Raw genomic sequence first — 18,204 nt, 5'->3', positions numbered from 1 at the left:
GTCCAGAGGTATGATCTTAAAGTTATCAGAAACTTATATTCAAGAGTACTTGTCAGAGTCTTTTTTATAAATCTTTTTGAAGAAGAAGCAACTTTGGACTGTAGCTGATTGCAACTGCTTTGAGAAAAAGTCAAAACAGCTGTCTGTGAATGACCAAGATTGAAAATGACTATGGTTAGAAACCTGATTAGAGTTCATTATGATAAAGACATGGCTCACACAGAAACTTAGGTACTACTGTGGCATATGACATTATGACTGATAATAGATTTCTAGGACTCATAATTTTGGAACACTCAGTAACACACCCATAAATATAAATTAGAGACAGTTTAGCATCGCGTATTACTTATCATTTGACAATGCTTTCCATATAATTTAACATATCAAATGAGGTGGCTTTTCCATTTACCTTCTGTTTCTCAGATGGATTACTTAGTTTTTGTGTAGCCCATTAATGAGTAGGGCCAACAAAGTATAGGTTTCTGTATGTTGAAAAAGTTCCCTAGGTAATTCCGATACTCCTAGCTAAAAATCATTGATGTAGGTCTAAATTCTACCTATTGGAACAGGGGTTCTCTATTCTAGTTAAATGTTAGTAGCATCTCAGAAGACTTAAAAATTACCAATGCCTGGGTCCCACTCTATAATCCATTTGATTTAATGGTCATTAAATCACAATTTATGGATGGGGCTAGAGCATCCACTTATAAAAATGTTTCCCAGTGATTCCAATGTGTAGCTATATTTCAGAATTCTCTGATTTCTTGTGGCATGCATTTCTTTCTTTCTTTTTTTTTTTTTTTTTGAAACAGAGTCTTGCTTGCTCTGTTGCCCATGCTGGAGTGCAGTGGCATGATCACAGTTCACTGCAACCTCTGCCTCCTGGGCTCATGCAATTCTCCTGCCTCAGCCTCCTGAGTAGCTGGGATTATAGGCCCCCACCAACACACCCAGCTAATTTTTATATTTTTAGTAGAGATGGGGTTTCACCATGTTGCCCAGGCTGGTCTCGAACTCCTGACACCAGATGATCTGCCTGCCTCAGCCTCCCAAAGTGCTGGGATTTCAGGTGTGAGCCACCATGCCTGACTTCAGTTCTTTGTATTTTGGTATCATGATTATTTTCAGGTCTTATCTCCTGTCTTAGGCTTTATGTTTCCTGGGGAAGGGACCTTGCCTTCTTCATTTCTGTATCTTTCATAAACACATGAATTGGTCATGAGGGAAAAAGTCTCCTTCACATGTAGGTTGTGTCCTGAATCTCGGGTTCACACATTAATGCTAGAGTCTCTGTTCTCCATGAGGTCAGAGTTTACTTGTGATGAGGGTGTGAGTAAACCTGAAGGGCAGATGGTGGAGCGGGATCACCCTGATTTTAGGCATAGCATTGAAAGTATGAATTCTATGTATATGTGGGGTGGAGGGGCAGGGATGTGGAGGAAGACAGTTCTATTAGGATGGAAAACTTACACTAGGGAATAAAGGTAAAGGAAGTGAGAAGGATTAGTAAAAAGCAGAAATGTGAACATATCAAATAGGCTAGAGTAGAACCCTGAGGATTCTGGATTAGGTGAATTCACTAGATTTCAGGAAGGTAATGAGGCAGTCATATGCAGGGAACATTTCAAAGGCTGGAGACAAGAAGTCAATCAGTACTTCAAGCAACTGTGGAGGTTTTATGGAAATGGAGAGAATGACACAAGCGAGAGATGTTTAAAAAGGACCAGGAGGGTTTTACAAAGTATTGAATCTGGGAAACAAATGAGAAGAGGCTGGGGATAATGATTTCTAAGAGAAACTGGGGATCCAGAGAGCATGGACACCAAGGAGGAAGCGACCTGCAGGAATTAGTGCTGAGAAGCAGTTTAGTGGGAGGAGGAGGAGATCCGGTCCAGATAGAGGCAAAGAAGTTCTTTCCCTCTCCCAAGCATGGCAGTCAGTCCGGTAGGAAATAGGACAAGGGGGAAGGCCATTGGATCTGCCAGTCTTTCTGAAATACAGAAACTAAACCAGGGCTGCTACATCAGAACCACCCTGGCCGGCACTCCAATCATAATGCCGACAGTGGCCCCAGCTGAGAAGCCAAGAGAACTTCATTCTGAAGCATCTGTCATGGAAAGAAAAGAAGGCTGGGCGCAGTGGCTCATGCCTGTAATCCCAGAACTTTGAGAGGCCGAGGCAGGTGGATCATAAGGCCAGGAGTTCAAGACCAAGGTCATTGCTTTTTTCTATACCATTAGAAAATTTCACCTTTTTGTGGTTGCATCTTTTTCTCATGTCTCAGTTATGGCCTGGCCAAGATGGTGAACGCAAATCTCTGCTAAAAATACAAAAATTAGCTGGGCGTGGTGGCACGCACCTGTAGACCCGGCTACTCAGGAGGCTGAGTCAGGGGTATAGCTTGAACCTGGGAGGTGGAGGTTGCAGTGAGCCAAGATCACGCCAGTGCACTCCAGCATGGGTGACAGAGCAAGACTCCATCTCAACAAATAAAAAGAAAAAGAAGAAAAATATGAAAGTGATGTTATTTTACAGTCGGGTGCCCCAGGAACCAGCATGCAGCATGAAGCAGTCTCTAATTGTTCCTTTAAGGAATACATAATTCCTGTGGAAAGGGTGCTGGGCAGTGATTAGCCAACTATATTCCTGCAGTTTCAGTTTTTAAAAATACCTCTCACCATGTTTCTAGATTGGCAGTGAGTCTTCTGTCAAATCCATACTGGCCATGCTGTACTCAGATATTTTTGAAGGCTTTGGGACATCAGAAAGGGTAATTGCTTTTTTCTATACCATTAGAATATTTCACCTTTTTGTGGTTGCATCTTTATAGTATAGTACTTATACTTTATATATACAATACATAGTATACAGTATATATATATATGTCTACAAAGACATATATACAGACTTACAGACATATATACTTATATATATACTATATGCTTTATATAGACTATGTATATATAAAGTCTATCTATCTATCTATGTATATATCTATATATGTATCTCTTTTCTGCCATGCAGAGTCCCCATGGGTGAATCTCTGAATGTCTCCAACTGTACATCACTCACTGTCCTCTGTGCTGTGTCCCATGTGCTGTGCCCACAGCCTCATACAGCCACTGAGGTCAGAGCCAGGACACAGCTCAGGAGTCTTCTCTGAGGCTTCCCATCTGCTTATTTCCCTGCAGGCTGACCCAGAGGACACTTGGCTTAAACTGGCAACTCGATTTAGCCAAATTCAGGACAGGCCACCAGGGCTCTTTCTCCGCACACACTGGTCCCACCCCAGATGCAGTCAGGCAGGGCCAGTCACAGAGCAGCCTGAGGCAGAGCAGGGAGCAGAGTCTGAGCTGCTCCTCCCTCATCCAAGGGGCTTCCTCCTCTCATCTGGGGGAAAAGTGTGAGCTTGTTTCAAAGCCTCAGATGTTTCTTGAAGCTCATGCAGTAGGTAAAAGAAAACAAAGACGTGACAGAAAGGGATGTGTTGGTGACAACGAGAAGCAACTGATCTTGAGGCCTCTCCTTCTTGTCCCTCTGTGAAGCCTCTTCCACCGCATAGGGCTCAGGCCTGACAAAGCCCCCTCCCTACATTGCTCAGGCCGGACGCAAGGTCAGTCATGAGAAATCAGAAAAACAAGGAAAACAGAGTCTGTAGAGACCAATTGGGAGGGTTCAGGAGGAGAATTTAGGATTTGCTTGTGCCTATGGGACACAGGCTGGGAATAAAAATGTTTTCCTGACTTTCTCTGAAAGCCAGATAGACTCCATCTAAAAACCTACTGCCAATGATGCTGGGATTCACTTACCAACGACTTTGATCTTTTTGAATGCGAAGCTTCTCTTGCCAGTGACTGAGTTCTGAGCAAAACAAACATAGCGCCCACTATTCTTTTTAGTGATCTGGGGGACAAAGACCTCTTTTCCTGGTGGCAGAAATGTCTCATTAACCATCCAATGATACTGTGCCGGTGGGTTAGAATCTGCTAAGCAGGAGAGGTGGAGGTTTCCTCCTCGACGGTAAAGGGTATCTGAAGGAGAAATCCTGGGGACATCTGGACCATCTGGAGCAAAAGATTAAAGCCACAGGTAACCTCCTCTGAGGGAAGGGGATGGTCCTGGTCAGTTAAAGGGATACACTTTTCCTCTGAGCTAAGTCACACCATAAAGTCCCAGCCAAACCACCTCTGTGTTCACTGAGCCAAAGCCTGAAGTATTCACCTGTTTCTCCCATCACAAGCTGTGGACCCCAAGTCGCCCATGACAAGCATCCCTCCCCCTATATTCTTGGTCAAGACTGTGCCCACCCAGATTTCCCAGGGCAAGAAGTCATGGCCAGCTCGGGTGTCCAGAAGTAAAGGTGTCGTACTTGAACCTGAGAGAGACTGAGAGTCCTGGCCTCTGGGTGTTTGGATTTGAGCTGGTGGCCTGGCCCACAGAGGAACAAAAGATACTCACAGAGGACATTTAGGGTGACTGGGTCACTGTGGATGGCATACACTGAGGTCCGTATTTCACATTCATAGGATCCTGTGTCATTTCTTGTGACACTGTGTAGAGTGAGGGTCCTGTAATCATGAGACAGCTGTATCCTGGGACTGAACGTGAGGCTCTGACCATTTACCCACCACCAGTAGGTGGCGTTTTCAATTTCAAGAACACAAGTTAAGGTTACATCGTCCTCATGTTCCACGGCGTTGAATTTGTTGCTAGTTTTGGAGGCTTTGGGCAACTGTGCTGTGGAGATAACAGAGAAGATTTCCCTGTGTGGCATCTTTGATTCCTCCACAGGCATCTTTCAATCAGAGTTACATCTCCCACCTCTCAGCCCACCCAAGTCCTTGAAAGCCAATGGCTGGTATGTGTGTCACAAGACAGATGTACGATGATCTAAGCGCTCCAAGACAGTGAGGCCACCTGCTCTGTCTTAGGGAAGCACAGGCTCTCAAGTGTGAATTGAGCAGCAGTGTTGGGTCATGAACAGACATGTGAGTGGGAGTCACAGCCCCTGGTGCCCTCCCAGTCCTTCCCTAATCAGCTGACTGGCTGGCCCACCTTGGGTTCCTCACCTGGAATGTGCGACTGCTGTGTCCCTTCCAAATTCCATCCTACTTTGCCCTCTTAGATGTATTTTCTCTGCAGCTTCCCTTTCCAAGGACATTCTAGAGATGAGTAATAATGGGAGTTCCCATTGTCCTGAAACCCTGAAGGTACTGGGCAGCCTGGCCTGGGACTGGATGTTTCAGCAGAAATAAGCCAGGGGAGACCAGAGTCAAGCCTGGAGGTCAGTTCAGCCATCAGGCAGTGGAGGCACAAGGTGGGGCAGTTTTCCCCAGATGTTTCATAGTGACTGACTTGAGCCAGTGATCTCTAGAGATAGAGCAGAGTCCAAGGAATGACCTAGAAAGAGTGTAGGGGACAGGCAAGAGATGGTGGCTTTGGAACAGAACCATATTCCCTGTCCTGGGTTCTTGAAGTTTCCTCTCCTTCTGCAGAGGGCAGGTGAGGACCGTGGAAATCCTTCTAGCAGTACACATGGATATTTGCAAATGCAGGGCTGACGGGCAGAAATGGGGAGCGTGAATTGCTGGAAATCTGGTCCTCACAGACCATGTGTGTTTGATGGATATGAGACAGAAATTTGGGAAGAAGTTTTGCAAATATTTTCTTTCATTGAACATTCTACTCTGATTCCATGGGTTTGACTACTCTAGGGACCTCATATAAGTGGATTCCAGAGTGAATCAGGAGAGACTGCTGGTTGCCAGGAGCTGGTAGTGGGTAGAATGAGGAGTTATTGATTGGTGTGCAGTTTCAGTTATGAGAGATGGGGAGGTTCTAGACATCTGCTGTACAGCAATGCCTGTACTTCACACAGATTGAGTATTTCTTATGCATAAGACTTACGATGAAAAGGTTTTCTTTTTCTGACATATTTTGATTCTGAAATATTTGCCATATACTTACTGATTTGCATCCCAAATCTGAAAGATTCAAAATCCAAAATGCTCTAGTGAGCATTTCTTTTCAGCATCAGATTAGCAGGCAAAAGTGGGAGTGGACAAGTCTGATACATTCCTGCCTTCTTTTGTTCCTCACCACGTTTCTAGCTTGGTGATCAGTCTTTGGTGAATTCCCTACTGGCCCTGCTGCACTCACATATTTTTGAATGCTTTGAGATGTGAGAAGGGCTGGTTGTTATTTTCTGTGTCATCAGAACTTTCCACCTTCCCATGGTTGCTTCTTTCTCTCAGTGTCTATGTTGTGGTAGTCATTAATAAGAGCCCGTCAGGTCAGATTTAGGACAGATATTTCTACTTCTTCAGAAACAGTTACTGGGATTCTGGTAGGGGTTGGGCTGAAGCTGCAGCTCACTTTGGGTGGTGCTGTCTTCCTAACAGTATTGAGTCTTCAAGTCCATGCAAATGAAATGTTTTTCCATTTATTGATGTCATCTTCAATTTCTTTCAGCAATGTTTTGTATTTTTCAGAGTAGAATACTTTGACCTTTCTGATTAAAATTATTTCAAAACATTTTATTCCTTTTGATGTTAATGTCAATTGAAATTCTTAATTTCCTTTCAGATTGTTCATTGTTAGTGTATAGTCTAAAGAATCATCTAGAAAGAGTGAAGTGGACAGGCCAAAGCTGGTGGCTTTGGAGTAGAAACATTCCCTGTCATGGGTTTTTGATGTCCCCTCTCCCTTTGCAGAGGGCAGGTGGCTCTTTCCTGCTATCCAGATAGACCTCACTGGGAAACATTGCCAGTCCTCTAGGAATCCACTTACAAGGGACTGTGATCCTCTTGATTATGAGATGTGTTCTGCCAGTGTCTGAGTTATGGAGGACACAGTTATAGACCCCTCTGTGCTTTAGTGATTTTGGGGATAAAGACACTTGTGCTGATTGCTGGAACTTCCCATCAATCAGCCAAGAATGCTCTTCCAGTGGGTGAGAGTCTGTGAGGCAGGAGACCTTGGGGATTTCCCCTGGATGGTAATAGTTGTATGAAGAAGAAATGGTAGGGGCATCCAGGCCATCTGGAGCAAAGAGAATAAAGCCACAGGTGATATTGTCAGGGGGAAGTGGAAGCTCCTGATCTGTGGAAGGGCCATAGTGACCCTGTGAACCAAGTCACAGCACCGAAGTCCCAGGTAAACCCCTGCTGTGTTCACTGATCTGGAGCCTGAGACACTCACCTGTTTCTTTCATCACAAGCTGTGGACCCTGAGCCTCCTGTGACAGGAGCAGCCCCTTTCTTCCCTTTTTTGATTAAGGCTAGGCCTACTCTGGTTTGCCCAGGGCAGAAAATCATGGCCAGCTTCGATGTCCAGGGTTAAAGGTCTCTGTATTTGGACCTGAGAGGCCTGGCCACTGGCCATGTGTATCTGGGATGGAAGCCTGGGCCCACAGAGGAACAGACAATACTCACGAAGGACATTCAGGGTGACTGGATCACTGCGGCTGGCACTCACTGGGTTCTTCACTTCGCATTCATAGGATCCTGCATCATTCTCCGTGACATTGAATAGAATGAGGGTTCTGTTGTTATTGGACAGCTCCCACGTGCTACTGATTGGGAGGCTCTGACCATTTATCCACCACAGGTAGCTTGCTTCCTGAATCTCAGGTTCACAGGATAAGGTCACAGTCTCAGTCTTCCTGGGGTTTGAGTTGCTGATGATGATGGAGGGCTTGGGAGTCTCCACTGTGCACATAACAGAGAGAATTCTGATTACCCTGTGTGGCACGTTTGATTCCTCCAAAGGCATTTTTCAGTGAGAGTTGGCATCTCCCACCTCTCAGCCTACTGAAGTCCTTCAACCCCATGGCAGGTGTGTGTGTGTTACAAGACAGATGCATGGCAATCTGAGGGCTCAGAGATAGTGAGGCTGCCTGCTTTATGTGGGAGAAGTACAGACTTTCTCAAGTGTGAATGAAGCAGCTCTGTTGGGTCATGCAAAGACACAGGACCAAGAGTCACAGCTCCTGGTGTGTCTCTGAGTCCCTCCCTCTCCAGCTGCCTGCCTGGCCCACCTTGTGGTCCTCACCTGGAACATGCAGCTGCTGGAATCTTTTCAGTTTCAGTTTTACTTTTCCCCCTGGTATGTTTTCTCTGCAGCTTCCCTTTGCAAGGACATCCTAGAGATGAGTGATGATGGAACTTACCATTGTCCTTTGGGTACCCTGTGGGTACTGGGCAGCCTGGCCTGGGACTGGGTACTTCAGCAGAAGTAACACAGGGGAGGCCAGGAGCAAGCCTGGAGGTGAGTTCAACCATCAGGCAGTGGAGGCCCAAGGTGGGGCAGTTTCCCCCAGTGGTTTCATAGTGACTGACTTGAGCCAGTGACTCTAAAGATAGAGCAGAGTCCAAGGAATGATCTAGAAAGAGTGAAGGGGACAGGCAAGAGCTGGCAGCTTTGGAGCAAGACCATGTTCCCTGTTCTGGGTCCATGATACTCTCTTTCCCCTTGTAGAGTGAAGGTGAGGACCATGTGGATCTTTGTAGAAATACATGTGGATGTTTGCAAATGCAGAACTGACTCATGGAAAGGGAGAGCAGGAACTGCTGGAAATCTGCACCTCATGGATCATAAGTCTTTGGACATGAGACCAAAATTTGGGAAGAAGTCTTGCAGATACTTTGTCTCATTAGACATTCTACTCTGTGATTCCAGGATTTTGACTACTCTATGGACCTCACATCAGTGCATTCCAGAGTGAGTCAGAGAATAGAATGGTAGTTGCCAGGAGCTGGGGTCAGGAGAATAGGGTATTGTTCAATGGGTGTGCAGTTTCAGTTATGCAGGATGAGGAGGTTCTAGAGATCTGCTGTACAGCTACATGCCTATAATTTATATGAATAAAGGATTCCTTATGCAGAAAGCCTAAAACCAGAAGTGTTTTGGATTTCTAGCTTGGTTTGATTTTGGAATATTTGCAGTGTACTTAATGGTTTAGCATCCAAAATCTGAAAAAGTAGTAAATCCAAATGCTCCAGTGAGCGCTTCTTTTTTGCATCACAGAAGTGGTGAGGAGTGTTGGATTTTGGGGCATTTCAGATTTTGGATTTTTAGATTTTGGCTGCTCAATTTGTAATAATATAAAAAGTTGTCAGGAGTTCAGACCTCATGTTATGTTCTGACTCTAGTAACAGAAAATATTTGGTGGCAACATGAAAATTTTTTTGTAAGTGGACATTTTTATTGATGGTCCAAACATCTAAGATCAATTGCTGGCAGTAGTATTTCTCTTGATAGCAAAATAAGGTTTAGGTGTGTTGTGAATTCCAGCAGGATCACACTATGCTCAAAGGAAGAAGCCGAAGGTGAGTTGAAATGAGCCACTCTCCAAGTAGAGAGTCCCAATCAAAGGACAGAACTGGTGAGAGAGAGAGTCTTAGGTGTGTCAATTACATAAAGGGAGGAATGATGCCAAATTAAGAGAAGTGATGTGTGTTGTGTTAGTAAATATAGAAAGAGCTCCCTGCTTCTCATTTCTGTGCAGAGTTAGGAAAAATGGGGAGGAGCCCACAACAGGTATGTGAAATGCTTTCTTCATTTTCTCGTAACCTCAGGAAACACAACTAGAGTTTAAGTTCATGTTAATTAGGAAGAGTCTAAGTGAGATGCCAGTGGCTCGTGTGTCTCTCCACATGAAGAACCCCAACTTATGAAAATGGCATCCTCATGAGGAAACAGGCATATGTGGAACAGACAGTAAAACCATCAGATAGCACCCACCTCACCACCTCCAACTGCTCCCCCAAACCACCAGTATTCCCATTACATGTATGTTACAGACTTTGCAGTTCACCCACAACTATAAAATTTAAAAATTGCTATTTTCAATACAAAATATTAAACATGTAGTTGAATATGTTGTTCTGCTTGTTTTTTCCACCGTTTTTGAACTTTTCTGTTTCAGTTTTGGACGCTCCTATTGACACATCCTCCAGCTAGGGATTCTTTCCTCGGCTGTGTCCAGTCTATCAGTAAGCCCATCAAAGGCATTCTTCATTTCTCTAACGGTAGTTTTTATCTCTAGCATTTCTGTTGATTCTTTCTTAGAATATTCATCTCTCTGCTTACATCATTCATCTGTTCCTGCATGGTGTCTATTTTTAAATTATAACCCTTAATCACATTTCTTTTAAATTCCCAGTATGGGCTGTGTGCAGTGGCTCACACCTGTAATCCCAGGACTTTGTGAGGCTGAGGCAGGCAGATCACCTGAGGTTGGGAGTTTGAGACCAACTTGACCAACATGGAGAAATGCATCTCTACTAAAAATACAAAATTAGCCAGGCATGGTGGCAGGAGCCTGTAATCCCAGCTACTCAGGAGGCTGAGGCAGGCGAATCACTTGAACCTGGGAGGGAGAGGTTGCAGTGAGCTGAGATTGTGCCACTGCATTCCAGCCTGGGCAAGAAGAGCAAAAACTCCATCTCAAAAAAAAAAAAAAATTCCCAGTCTGATAATTTCAACACATCTGTCACATCTATGTTTTGTTCTAATCCTTGCTCTTTCAAATTGCGTATATATTCATATATATATATTTATATATATATATATATATATATTGTCATAGTCTGTCTTGTATGATTTGTGGAAAGTCAGACATGATGTAGTGGGTAAAGGGACTTGAGAGAGCAGGCATTCAATGATGTGGTAGTGAGTGGAGAGGGAAGGGTTCTGTGGTCCTGGATGAGGTCTGTGCCCTGGGCTGTGAATATCACAAGTGGTCCTGTGCTGTGAATGTCACAAGTGCCCCTTGTGACACTCACAGCAGAGGACACTCCCCAGGACACAAAAACTTGAAGCCTCTCAGGTTTGTCTTCATTTTAGGTGAGACATAATGGCTAGAGGAATTTGGAGTGGGATATTTTCTCTCCTCCAGGCCATTTAGGCTCTGACAAAACCCTAGCTGATTAGGCTGTGGTAAAATAGTTTCTCTTAAAGGCAGGTCTTATTAAGAAGAATAGAATTCACTGGCATATCTTCAGGTTGTTCCTTTACCCTCCCCCGACAGAAAGGATGAGGATATTTTTAGTGAATATTCACTGCAAAAGCCTGGTAGAGCTCCAGAAGCTAAGAGTCACAAAAAGTGCCCCTGTTCTCAAAAGTGGTCCATCCCCTCGAGTGTTTCCCTCTGGGTCTTGTCCGCATTGATTCTTTGGCAACTCACCAGTTACAGTTCAGGTTCTCTGTCCCCAGCACTGGTTCCCACTGGGGTTTCTGTGCTGGGGTTTCTGCTCAGATGAGGTTGCTGATCTGTCTTTGCCTGTCACTCTCTCCAATATGTGGGTCAGTTGGCACTGAGACCTCACATCTCTGAGGGATTTTGGAGAGTTGTTGAGTTTTGAGTTTGTTCAGTGTTTTACTTGCTGTTGGAACTGAATGACAAATCTCCAGCTTGTTATGTGCCTGACAGGAAACCAGAAGCCTCTAGGAAGTGACTGGAGAATGTGAGCTCCACAGCAGGTTGCGGATGTAATCACGAGTGACATGGGTGAAATGAGCCCATGGGGTTTGGGGACTGCAGGCTTGTCCAGCCTGTGACACCCCGGTGAGTCAGTGCAAAGATGACAACAGTGAGAGCAAACTAGATGGCCGACTCCATCCGGTGTCTAGCCTCAGGCTGGCTGTCCTCACTCATTCCTGGGCATAGGCCAGGCTAACCATGGGCGGAATTTAGTTTATGCTTTAACTTTGAAGCAAGAGTGATAATAGTTCCTCCGTGAAACTAATTCCCTTATTGCCCAGGGGCTGCCTTTGTAAAACTAATGAAAGATCATGAGATTAAGATTATAGGAGCAGCCTGAATTCTGCTAAAATGTAGGCACAGTCTATAATCCCTTACTGTTCCAATATCATTAGGCTGGAGTTTACAAAATATGTGACTAATTGCTCCTATAGATAACATCACTATTGTAGAACCTCAGATTGGTCTTTTGAGATGTTTCTCAGATTTTGCATTCTGGCAACCAGCCGACATCCTCTGTACCAAAGACTAATGGCTCATCCAGTCATGTGGTACCCACCTAGAGGCGGATTCCACAAAGACAGATCATTTCCCCCTACCTGCATGATATCATCCCCAAACAATTAGCAGTACTTATTTTTTAGTCCTGTGTCCCTGAAACTCCTTGAAAATCTTTTTTTCCTTTTTTTTTGAGACAGAGTCTCGCTCTGTCACCCAGGCTGGAGTGCAGTGGTGCAATCTTGGCTCACTGCAACCTCCGCCTCCTGGATTCAAGTGATTCTCCTGCCTCATCCTCCAAAGTATCTGGGACTAAAGGCATGTGACACCATGCCTGGCTAATTTTTTTGTAGAGACAGGGTTTCACCGTGTTAGCCAGGATGGTCTCAATCTCCAGATCTTGTGATCCACCCACCTCAGACTCCCAAAGTGCTGGAATTACAGGCATAAGCCACTGTGCCCGGCCAACTCCTTGAAAATCTCTTAACTTTTGATCCACTGGGGAGGCTGATTTGAGAAATAATAAACCTCTGTCCTCCTGTTTGGCAGAGTTGGAGTACTTAAAATCTTTCTTTACTGCAAATCACTATCTCTATAAGTTGATATTGTTTGTGCAGAAGGCCAGAAGAACTTGTCTGGCAGTTATAGGAGTGGATGGAGGTACTTCCCATCCCTGTCCCATGGTGTTTTCCACATGTCGGCCTCACACAGGGAAAGAGCCCTGGATGGGGACACAGTGGAAGCTCATTCTCTTAGTGACCTGGGGACATTGGCTTGAGATGTCCTGGCAGGAGCGGCAACTCCAGCTGATTTCTGTGCCTTTCCTAATTCCTGGGAGGTGGGCCCGGGCACACTGTGAGTGGGAAGGGAACAGAATCATAAGCCTGGTTAGAAGGAATGTCTGGAGAAGTCCTAAGGTGGAGGAAACTGTGCAGGACATGCCTTGCCAGTTAGAATGAAGGGGGAGGAAGATGAGGGACACGGAGGAGCAGAGAGAGCCAGAGACACCGATGGCAGTGAGGAGAGGGGGCTACAGTGACCTCAGAGACCCGAGGGACTGGGTGACCCCAGTGCCACAGTCCAGGACCAGGGAGCCCTGAAAACATTCTGGTGGCCAAGGAGCTTCAAAGTCACATGAGGTGGGGTGGCTTTAGGGCAAGAGGTAGAGAGGGGATGAAACATAGGTGTCAGCCTCTGAAGGACAAAGAACAGCTGTGGCTAGAACCTCCTAGGATTCTGCATCCAGGATCCAGTCCCTAAAGAGGTTACGGATCATTCCTTCATTCAATTCCTTCATTTTTGACATGAGAACTCCTGAGTATGCATCTCCCGCTGGGCCTGCGCTGGTGCAGGCTGTGAATGGGGAAAGAAAACAAAGGCCTCTCCTGTATCCTCTCACGAGAGTGACATCGCCACTTTGGGAAACACAGGATTTTAGATTCAGTGATCGGGGTTAAGATCTAAGGGGGAGGCCTGGACAGTTTTGCCCTGACTCTGACAGTTGAAGCAGGCGATTTAGTTGTGGAGTACAAACTAATCAACTGTCCATTTGCCCTCACTTCTCTGAGGTTTGGATGCCTAAGAAGAAAGGATTTGAGCCAGTAAATGACTGTAGGGTCCTTAGACCCCAGTAAGCCCTCACTTTTGGTGGAGAGGATGGGCCTGTGGCTGCAGACAGACCTCACAGGACTCTGACCTGCCCTTGGTGTTTGTGTGACTCTGGTTTGGTGACTGTGCCTTCCTGTGCCTCAGTTTTCTCTCCATCAAATAAGCTTTTTCTCCATCAAAGTCTGTGGCTTTTCATGCTATCTGTAAATACACTTTAAATTACTCACCTGACCTAATGCTTGGCACAGAGGAGGTGTTCCCACAAACCACATTTATTATGAGTTGCCTCCATGAGAGAGCACCTTTAGGTCAGATCCCTGTGGACAAGCTGCTGCCAGGTACATCTTCTGTCTTCTGTTTCTGCTTCTGGGGACACTGGACTTTCTATGGAGTGTCCTAAACCTCCCAAGGTAGTTGACTGATGGCCTACAAAGCTTGTCTTTCTGTCCTCTCTACTCTGAGTATCGGGTGAAGAAGGTTCTGTCCTTGCCCAGATGAGGCTCTGAGGGCTGAGCCCTGGCTGGTGAGCAGCTCCAGGAGCCACAGTTCTCAGACAGCTGGTAAATCCTGGCTCCCAGTAAGCCCTGCCCAGGAAGCCACAACCCGGCCCTCGCACAGGCTCCTCAGCTTTATCTGGAGTAAGGATTTTGGGATAGGGTCTGGGGTTGGGGCTTCTAGGGCTGAGCTGCTCTGAAAGTATCCCAGGGGACCCCCCAGGCCAAGCCCTACTCCATTCTCCAGGGTCTTCCTCAGGGTCATGTTTATGGAGAGGGCATGAGGTGCTTGGCTGAGACTGATCTCCTGCTGAGTCCCCCCATCAGACTGTCCTTCCTCTGCAGTGAATGTCTGCGGGGTCTGGATGCTGGAAAGGAATTCTGATCTGTGGAAGTTTGTCTCCCCTGCATGTGTCCTGTGCTAAATGCCCAAACCCCAACATGGGACATAACGCAGAGAGAAACACAGACAGTCCAGGTCTGACAATCCTGTGTGTGCAAAGTAGAAGTGACCACCCCCCCACCCGACACCACCCAGGGATCCTGTGGAATCACTCACGGTGTAAGGTGAAATGTCCAGTTACTCCTTTATTCCTATCACCGTGCGTGTTGACTTGCAGTGTGTAGGATCCTGCGTCATTCAGGGTGACCTTCTCAATCAGCAGGGATGCATTGGAATATATTGTTTCTCGTCCACTGTATGCAGGCCCACGTATAATTTCGTGAGTGTCTATTAAATATGCTGTAAGGTAATGGTGGATGTCCTTGATTTTTCCTCTGTACCAGCTGTAGCCAGTAAGATTCTGGGGCAAATTGTGGACAAGTAGAAGAACATCCTTCCCCTCTGAAACAACGTGTGGCTGGGCTTCGATCATGACTTGGGCAGTGGTGGGTGGGTTCCAGAAGTTTAAAAGTGACGCTAGGAGGTAGAGAGAGCATCTGTCAATATGTAGAGCTTTACATCGGGGTGAAAAGATGGGGCTCAGTCCTGAGAAGGTCTCTTCAATCCTCAGCCTTGAAGAGACACACACATACACCTCATGTGTGTGTGTGTGTGTGTGTTTGTGTGTCTTACTGTTCTACTGGGTCAAGGTCAGCAGCATGACCCCCATTCCTTCAACACTTCTGACCTTGGCCGTTTTGCTGTTTGGAATCCTCTTCCCTCAGGGCTGCCTGGCTCCCTCCCCACTGCCCTCAGATCCTGTTCACATCAGGGCACCCTTAGAAGCCTTCTTTCTTGACACCTCCTCTGGAGACCCTGGGTTTCCCTTTCTGACCTTTCCCTGCTCTGTTCCCTCCAGGGCTCTTGTCAACACCTGACCTCACATTCTAGATCTCTTTGCATGTTTGTCTTCCTCCCCATGAGAGCATGAGCTCCATGAGGACAGATGCTTTGTGATCTTGGTTGCACCCTAGTACCTGGGAAAGACTGCAGACTCCTGTAGGTGTGAGAGTTCCCGGGGCCCTCCACATCCTGGTGGTGTTTTTTTCCTTTCCCAACTGTTGAGGTTTTTGGCTGAGGACACTGTTTCATGCCCTGCTTATGTTTTTAAGTGTCATTGATATAGTTATTCTCATTTTATGAAATGTAGTGGCCAGTGATAATTAACCAGGAAAACAGAACACTTGAGATTTTCTTGCCTCTTACCAATTCCAGTTCACTGAGATTTTCCTGTTTTGACCCCTGTCCCTTTCTGGTGTATTTTCCCCCTATCTAGGCTCCAACAGAGCCTTGTTTCTTTTTTAGAGCCCCCTCCTCCCCAGGAGACCCCAGCCAGTAACTGCACTTCCTCCTCCTGTGCTCTCCTCACCTGTGAGCAGGAACCCCTGCCAGGTGATGCGCTGTGTGCAGGGAGGTGCTAAGGGGAACACCATGGTCTCTGCTGCCTGTGTGTCCTCCTCTGTGGAGATGAGCCTGGGATCCAGAAACTTTCAGATCCTGGCTGGCAGCTCTGCTGTCCTTCCTCCTCCTGCACTGAGCCTCTTCCCTGGCAGGAGCACTTATCAGTCTCATGGGCGGGGTCTGTACCCAGGACACCTCTCGTCCCCTCCCCTCAGTCCTGCCTCCTTTTCCCTCCTTCTCTTTTTCCTTTTTTCTGTGTTTCAGGCCCCTGGGAACTGCTCTGCCTCCTTCAGCAGTGATTCTTTCACCCACCTCTTCACACACTATGTGCAGAAACATAGATACACACACACACACAAAAGAGACACACACAGACACTTACAGTCACACACATACCCTGTATGTTGGGCAAGCACAGTCCTGAGCCTCAGCCTCCTGCTGTCCCCATGGCTCTGGGTCAGGATGCACGTTCACACCCTTTGCCCTCTCTCATCCCCATCTGGCTCTTCCCTTCAGTGCAGGGGCCTGGGGCTCCACCATGTCCTTGTCACAGGGACGCCTGACTGCTGTGGGTGAGCTGAGTGTTGGCTGGTGAGAGGGACCCTTCCTTTCTCTGATTGTGTCTAACTTGGCTGCAGCTTCCAAGGATGGACATTCAGGACCTAGGTGTCCCAGAGGAAACCGTCCTTCCTGGAGGTGTGCAGGGTAAATCTCTCATGCCTCTTGGGAGGAGAGGCCTCTGCTGGTTGCTCAGTGGGGGCTGTGAGTCCCATGGTCACAGGGACAGTTCTCAGTCATTCTCTTGCTCCCTGGGGTCTGGAGCTGAGCTGGGGTTCAGAGTTTTTTACGTTCTTCCTGACCATCTTGGGTGTCCACTCTTCTGTGCCCTGCTGGTTGTCCTGTGGTCCCCGCACCTTTCCCGTGGTGGTGCCACAGGATGTTGGGGTTCACTCGGGGTGGCTGGCAAAATATTAGGGAAATATTAGGGAAAGTTAGAAGAATATAATCTCAAACCTTTTGGAAGGCATAAATGTTTTGATGGAACAGACTGAAGGCAACCAGTTCATGATGTTAGAATTTTAAATCATAGGGTAAAAGAGCAATCAAGTTTCCCCAGCTAAGTCTGTTTATCCCACATCCCTTTGTCTCTACTCTGATTTGTTTGATCATGTAACCTTTCTGCAGGATGACCTTCTCGGGGGAGGTCAAAGGGGAATTACGTGTTAATAGTGTTTACTCTGGGCCCCAGAACCTAAAGCTTTTATCGTTTGTAAAACCACTCTTTTAACCATGTTAATTATAGACGAGCATGTTGACTTAGATCCTCTGTTCTGAAATGTGTCCTGAATAAATGTGAGGATGGAGAGGGAGTCTTGGTCCGTCGGCTGCAATTGCCCTCTGAAAGCAGCCGATGACCATCCCTAGCCCACTCTAATCACTGTAATGGGTGTGAGAGTGCATTTATGCATTCGTTGCTGAGTCATGGTCTGCAGGACAGACCTCTGCAGGTGGTGGTGATCCAGACATGATTGAGGTCTGAGCAGGAAGCAGGTAGTTACCCAGGAATCCTGCAGGACATGGCTCATTAACACTCAGGAGGGGAAGCCTGGGACAGAGCAGGAGCTCAGAACTGGAGAGATTCATCCCGACTTACTGTGTGGCCATGATGGGCTCAGCCCTCCATGTGCTGACATACTCAGGGGTCTGCTCTGAGGGTTTTGACCTTGCCAAGCCGCTCTCTCTGGAGGAAGAAAGGGCAGTGGCCAGAGAGCCTGTCTGGAGGGACTTTGCTCACAGCTGAGAGGGCAAGTGGGTTGTTTCTGGGAGCAAAGAGAACTAATACCCTCCGTTTTCCCCCATGCACACAGGACAGGTCTGTTTTCCCTCCTGACTTCACCAGAGACAGCCGGGGGTAGGTGGCCACATCCCAGATGGTACCGTTGTATGACCGTCACATGCACTGAGCCTCCTGGGGTGCAGTGGGCAGGTCACAGGGTGTCTGGCTGATTCCCAGGGACTCTGTGGGCCCCCAGGCAGCTGCTGTTCTGTGTCAGTGCTAGGCTTGGCCTTGGATGCCCCAGAGAACCAGACAGATGGAGTGTGAGTGGGCATTTAGAAAGCAGTGACAGAAAGAGTTGATGAGGATGGAAGGAATTCATGAAGGGAAAGTGTCCAGTGTGGCTTCACGTGCACCAGCGCTGCCCTGGGAGATGTCCTACTGGCTGAGACCCAGGAAGGAAGGAATATGGGGGAAGGAGCTGTTTGTAGAGGGA

General features: G+C 46.8%; 1 protein-coding gene across 1 annotated transcript; it reads right to left on the bottom strand.

Moving 5' to 3' along the window:
- Positions 1-3,696: 3,696 nt before the first annotated feature.
- On the bottom strand, positions 3,697-16,220 carry LOC135276649 (pregnancy-specific beta-1-glycoprotein 8-like). The gene is made up of 5 exons (XM_064380680.1): positions 15,900-16,220; positions 14,648-15,007; positions 7,437-7,712; positions 4,462-4,740; positions 3,697-4,067 (listed from the first exon to the last, which is right to left on the bottom strand). Exons 1-5 carry the CDS (start codon positions 15,961-15,963, stop codon positions 3,805-3,807), a joined length of 1,242 nt encoding a protein of 413 aa, XP_064236750.1. The 5' UTR covers positions 15,964-16,220; the 3' UTR covers positions 3,697-3,804.
- Between the last annotated feature and the right edge of the window lie 1,984 nt (positions 16,221-18,204).

The sequence above is a fragment of the Aotus nancymaae genome, unplaced genomic scaffold, assembly GCF_030222135.1.
Source record: "Aotus nancymaae isolate 86718 unplaced genomic scaffold, 86718_ANA_hifiasm-v0.15.2.pri h1tg000028l, whole genome shotgun sequence".
Lineage (NCBI taxonomy): Eukaryota > Metazoa > Chordata > Mammalia > Primates > Aotidae > Aotus > Aotus nancymaae.
The sequence above is the reverse complement of the archived record's forward strand: the minus strand, read 5'-3'. Positions and strand labels throughout refer to the sequence as shown.

Excerpts from the sequence above, each read along its gene's own strand:
- LOC135276649 (XM_064380680.1), bottom strand. The coding sequence starts at position 15,963 with ATGGTGTTCCCCTTAGCACCTCCCTGCACACAGCGCATCACCTGGCAG. Across the intron at positions 15,008-15,899 it reads GCAGGGGTTCCTGCTCACAG|CGTCACTTTTAAACTTCTGG; the intron begins GTGAGGAGAGCA and ends TCTACCTCCTAG. Across the intron at positions 7,713-14,647 it reads TGGACATTTCACCTTACACC|TGGAGACTCCCAAGCCCTCC; the intron begins GTGAGTGATTCC and ends TTATGTGCACAG.